We start from the raw sequence: 6,000 nt of genomic DNA, 5'->3' as shown, positions 1-6,000 counted from the left end.
GGCTCAGGCAACTCAGCAAGAGATGAGAGAGAAGACCTAGAGATCCCAGCCTGCAACAAGTTTCTGCACACCTCTAGGCAATAAGCTATCCAAGCCTCCCATACCGCAAAGTACTCCATGCTCCAGTTAATGTTCCATCAGATTGCTTAACAACCGCTACAATGAAAGCCACTATTGTGACCATGAAGCAAAGTGATTATGTGGATGTTTTGCTTAATTATTTCTTTAATGACGAGATTCCAGTCCCAATTATGGCTGTAAATTACTTTAATCTGGATTTCATATGAATGGCAACAGAAAGCCAGGTATTAACAGAATTGTTTACTACAGCAATTTGCAAGTTATGTTACATTACAGACCATATTTTTTTCCAAATACATTTCATAGCTAGCTAATTAAAACAGTCTGGTCTGGCCGTTTCCACTGTAGGATAATTGTGGAAAAATCATAAATTTTATTTTTTAAAAAGTTTCTGGCAACAGGTGGATTTAAAGTGAATTGAAACATTTTATTAGATCAATTAAAATTATAGAAAATTTATTTGTACACACATATACATATATGAAATGCATGTCCCTCAATACCTATCACACACTCAACATTCAAATGGGTATCATTTGTTTCAAACAAAATATAATATTTTGTGGTTAAATGTAACTTAAAGTCATTCTTGACAAGTCTATCAAACCACTAATATATTAAAAAATAAAATGGCATTCCAAACAGTTTCCTCATGTGTATGTTGTTCAATATTGGTGTACTGCATTATATTTTATAGAACACTTACATATATTTTATCTGTCAGCTACAGCCTGGATAAATAGATTCATTATAATAATTATTATTAATAAAAAAACAGCACAATAATTAAAATATCTTATTGGTGAGACCCTTGAATTGCAAATCAATGCACATCATCTGGGAATCACTGTCATTGAGCTCAGTGCCATGAATTTCTGAATGGACATGCATAGGATTCCATGATATTTGGCACAACAAAAATGGTTCCAACAGACATTAGTCTTCCTCAACAATAATAGAAACATTTGCAAACAACATATAAAATGTTAATAACGTTTATAAATTTCTTTGATATTTCAGAATTTTTAACCAAATCTATGATTTGCCAACGAGACATTCATTGAATGCAGATTTTGTTAACACAATGACAGATTGTGTCCATTTTATTTTATATGTATGGCTGAAAATTCTTCTTTAAAAATCTATATTAATTATTGCAAATTTGGTGCAAATTCAATAGAATAATTGATGCCACATGCAAAAAAATGCATAAAACAAAGTGAGAGAAACCCTGAGTCAATAATTTCATAAGCAAGGCACTAAATCTTTCCTCAGCAATTCCTGTGCCTTTGTGTCTTACAAAATAATCCAGTAGTTATCTTTAAATTTGATAGTATGGACAGATTTGTGCAGTTTGTAATATGAGAAGGCATTGATATTCCATCGGCTTCTGCAGAGTTCAGTACTCTATTTCATTGAAATCAGCAGAATATCCTGATGACTGTAGTGTAGTTTCTTCCATTTCTAAGAGGACAGAAAGAATATTAAAAACATCTGCATATTACTTTACAGATAAAAGTTGTTTTGACTGTGCTAAGATGCAGGGAAGGGTAGTCTGAAGCCTAGCTATTCTTTCTTTCATGAGTATTAAAGTAGAAATAATGAAAGAGCTCTAGCTCAAGAATGGTTTTGTGGGAATTCTGATAAATATAACAATAATAATAATAATAACAGTGACCACAGCTTGATGGACTTTTGTCTCAATATATGTCTTTACAAAAATGACCACAATAATAGGATAACCAATAACAACTTTTAAAAAGCCAACTATTATATCATAGATGCTGACCTATCATTTCTTGACTGGCAAAAATTGTTCTCTGACTGTAATATTGCTAAAGACTACTACTATCTTTTTGTTCGAAAGAGTCCATAGATTATATGTGCTACTAATTATAACTGAAACCAAGAAAAACAAATTACCCATAAAAATAAGGAAGCTCCAATCCCCCCAAAAGAGATCCCTTTGACAGGAAAACAAAACTGGCTATGTTGCTAACTTTAAAAGCCACTACAAAAATCTATGCCACCAATTAAAGACCAAATGCACCAATTATCATATCAATCAAGAAGAAAACCTTCTGCGCACAAAATCCACATATGCCTTCTATAACTTTGTAAACAACCAACTCAAAGATTCAAGATCCATCCCACCCCTCAAAGGACCAAACGGTAAAGGATATAATGATGAAGCCGCTAAAGCTAACCTCTTTAACACATTCTTCAGCTCCATCTTTGTAAACAGCAATGGCTCATGCCCCAATTTCCTAGTCATACCACAAACAACTGCAACAATCTAACACAAATTGATTTTACAGAAGATAATATTGGAAAAGCATTACTCAACCTAAAACCATCTCTATCCTTTGGATCTGACAGTCTATGTACATATTTCTTTAAAAAGCTCTCCACGACCACAGCTAAACCTCTTAAGAATAATTTTTGAAAAATCCTTCCTGACTAGCCTCTTACTCAACTAATGGTCACTAGCCACAGTCATCCCAAAAAGGAGATCCAAGTAATGTTGAAAATTACAAACCAATCTCTTTATGCTGCGTCACCTGCAAAGTCATGGAATCAATCATCAATCAATTCATTGCCCACCACCTAGAAACTAACAATCTATCCTGTAACAAACAATTTGGTTTCAGAAAAAATTATCCTGTAACCTGCAACTCCTACACTGCAAAAACATATGGACTACACAACTCGATCAAGGTAAATCAATAGACACAATTTACATAGACTTTGATTGAGTAGTACACAACAAACTACTTTGGGAACTAAAATCTTATGGCATCTCTGGTCCCCTTCATTATTGGATAACTGTGTTCTTGTCAAACTGACAACAAATGATTAAAATCGCAAGTGTCCTATCAAACCCTGCACCTGTCAACCGTGGTGTCCCTCAAGGCAGCATTCTAGGACCAACACTATTCATTCTTTACATAAATGACCTTTGTGATCATATTATAAGCAATGGCATTCTCTTTGCTCACAATGTTAAACTATTCAATACCACTGACAATACTTCTACCCTTCAAAAAGACCTAAACCATGTATCACAATCGTCTGATAACTGGCAACTTCAAATCTCAACCAATAAATGCTCTGTCTTACACACTAGCAAAAAGAATCAGAACATAAAATAAAAGCTTGGAGGACATGACCTTGTAGACAACCTTCACACTGTCAAAGACCTTGGAGTACTCATATCTAATGATCGAAGTGCCAGAGCCCATTGTAACAATATTGCCAAAAAGGCACTAAATTAATCTAATCTTGCATAGCTTCTTCTCTGGCAACATTACACTGCTAACCCAAACATACAAAACATTTGCTAGAGTAATTCTCGAACACAGCTTACCTGTTTAGAACCTGCACTGCACATCAGACATTAATACAATTGAGAGATACGTCATCTTCAATTTGACCTAAATGTAGCTCATAAAATCATCTACCACGATTTCCTATCTGCCAATGAATACTTCAGCTTCAACCGCAACAATACACAAGCACACAATAGATTCAAACTCAGTGTCAACCACTCAAAACTCAACTGCAGAAAATACGACTTCGGCAACAGAATGATCGATGCCTGGAATGCATTACCTGACTCTGTTTCTTCCCCAAACTCCAAAAACTTTAACCTTAGATTGTCTACAGTCTATTCCTAAGAGGTTTGTTAAGGGCGTACATAAGCATACCATTATGCCTACCATCCCTGTCTTACTGTCCTATTGTCCAAATTTACCTGTACCTACTTTTCTTTTGTTTATGTTCATACCAATCCCCGCTATCTTGTACATGTTTTGACAAAATAAATTTTAAAAAATCTGTTCAACACTTGCTTGAACTGTTGTCTCTTTTGTTTTACAATTTTATACTGATACCTACCTACCTACATACATACATACATACGGCAAATTCAATCAAATTTTACCTTTACAAGGTCCTCTCTGAAATGAAATGTCATCTATAGCGATGTCACTTCTTATTGATATTCCACGAATTGCTTCAAATATAATCTGCATTTTTTTTAAAAAAAAGCATAATTTATTAATAGAGTTTGATTTTATAGAAATGTATAAAGTATTGTACGCGCAAGATAGCACTGTAATTTCCATATAAGTAAATTGTCATTGCTTTGTTATAACTAACTGAAGTAGAAGAAAGCTCTGTTAAATGAATATCTCTCCTACCCTTTCCATGCCTGTTCGGGAAAGTTTGACAATCCTTAGGAATAGTAACAATAGTAAAAAGCTAAGAGTGGCTTCAAAAAGCTGGCAGACTGGCAGGATCAGGGGGGCTGTGGGCCTAGGCTTTGGGAAGGGGGGGTGTTGGAGGTTTTGCTCCTTGGAGCCTTCAAGCAACCCTTGCACAGTAAAGAAAAAAATATCATGAGTGCAAGAAGTTGTTAATTGCCTCAAAATCGTGAGAGTAAAAGCTCTGCCCCCCCGAATCCCAGGCCCACAGCGAGCTGATCCATTGCCCATGGCTCCAGTTGCCTGTGGCTCTGGATGTGTCCTACAGTCTTGCTCACCATTCTGTTCACCTATTCCTTGGGTTGGACATCCCAGCTACAGTCAGCTCGGCTCTGTTTGGAGAGAGAGGGGCAAAACCTCCCTGCCCCGAAACCCAGGCCCACAGTCCCCCAAACCTGCCAGCCCACCAGCTTTTTCTTCACTGGGAAGAAGAAAAGGCGAAGCCTCTCCACTCTTTGGAAGCAATTTCCAAGCTGGTCAAAACATCATCCTCTGAGAGCGTCACCACTTGGGGAGCAGCGGAGCCTCCCAGTTGGGGAAGATGGATCAGGGTGCCCTGAAATGTTTTGCCCCCACCCGGGCGGATTTTCTGGCCCATACATTCAACAGATACCAATTCCTATAAAGGGCCTGTTAACTTACTTGGTGAGATTTATCACACGTATATTCTATTAGGCCCCTTAACCATGAGATGCTTTGTTCACCACGTCGTCTCCAGATGAGGATCTCCTTTTTAGAACCATGCATTTTCAAATAAACATTTAACAGTCCGGTCCCCCGTCCATACATATGATAAAAAAATATAAGGCACTGATGTCCAAATGTCTTTCGTAATAACCTTGAAATAAGTTGTGCCCTCTGTCCATAGATCATATTAGAAGCTTCTATATACATGTAATGTCCTTCAAAAAGAAAATATATGAAAGTATATATAAGAGATTTTATAATTTATATAATTTTTATAATTTATATAAAGTGATTTAGAGGTCTGAATTTTATAAAACCAGAGTCTCCATCACTTTTGAGAGTTTTGTTACACCTCAAAAGTACATGTATTTCCAACATTATTTATTCTATGATTTATCTACCTTGGCAGTTATTGATCTTTTCCAATATGAATTAACTTCTCTCAAATCTTACCCAAAATTATCTGGAAAAAGTACAATAACAATTGTCTTTTTTATTGAAGAATGTTCAGGACAAGATTTTATTAGCATAAACATTTTTTAAATGAAGGAATAGTTTTGTCTATTTTTAAGCATGGAAATCCTGATTTGAATGTTTAATAGAAAAGAATAAGTATCAGGTGTTCTCATTTACATTACAAATCTATCTTGGAATAAAAACTATTCTTATTTGATATTGCATTATATTGTTTAGGTCACTTATCACCATTTAAACTATAACTTACCTACCCCAGTAGTGTGGTCTCCTATTGGACCAGTATAAGATGTGGGAGTTGGACTTCTCCTTCTTTGCCAACCATGCCGATTTCTTGGTTCTAGAGTAAATGCACACTCGTTTTTTTCGAAGGTACATTCTCCAGGAAAATCAGGTGGTACATCTACCAAACACATACAGTAAAATGCAGTTATGTTTAAGTATATTTAAATATATCTAATTGACTTGTGTAAAACTCCTGGTATATATAAGG

The 6,000-nt window shown here is 35.6% G+C and overlaps 1 protein-coding gene across 2 annotated transcripts in view; it reads right to left on the bottom strand.

Moving 5' to 3' along the window:
* Positions 1 to 249: 249 nt before the first annotated feature.
* The window catches only part of MAMDC2 (MAM domain containing 2), a 58,626-nt gene continuing 52,875 nt past the window's right edge, over positions 250 to 6,000 (bottom strand). Inside the window, exons 11-14 of one of the 2 annotated variants that reach the window (XR_011558312.1) lie at positions 5,762 to 5,910; positions 4,989 to 5,248; positions 4,025 to 4,109; positions 250 to 1,545 (exon numbers count right to left, since the gene is read on the bottom strand). Coding sequence is in view for 1 of the 2 variants with exons in the window: in XM_070742650.1 (XP_070598751.1) it covers positions 1,481 to 1,545; positions 4,025 to 4,109; positions 4,989 to 5,248; positions 5,758 to 5,910 (563 nt within the window). In the remaining variant the exon portion in view is untranslated. Of the gene's footprint in view, positions 1,546 to 4,024; positions 4,110 to 4,988; positions 5,249 to 5,757; positions 5,911 to 6,000 lie in introns of both variants that reach the window. The other variant, XM_070742650.1, reaches the window with a different exon arrangement.

The sequence above is a fragment of the Erythrolamprus reginae genome, chromosome 2 (assembly GCF_031021105.1).
Source record: "Erythrolamprus reginae isolate rEryReg1 chromosome 2, rEryReg1.hap1, whole genome shotgun sequence".
NCBI classification, from domain to species: domain Eukaryota; kingdom Metazoa; phylum Chordata; class Lepidosauria; order Squamata; family Dipsadidae; genus Erythrolamprus; species Erythrolamprus reginae.
Note: the sequence above shows the minus strand (reverse complement) of the source record. Positions and strands in the feature narration are given on the sequence as shown.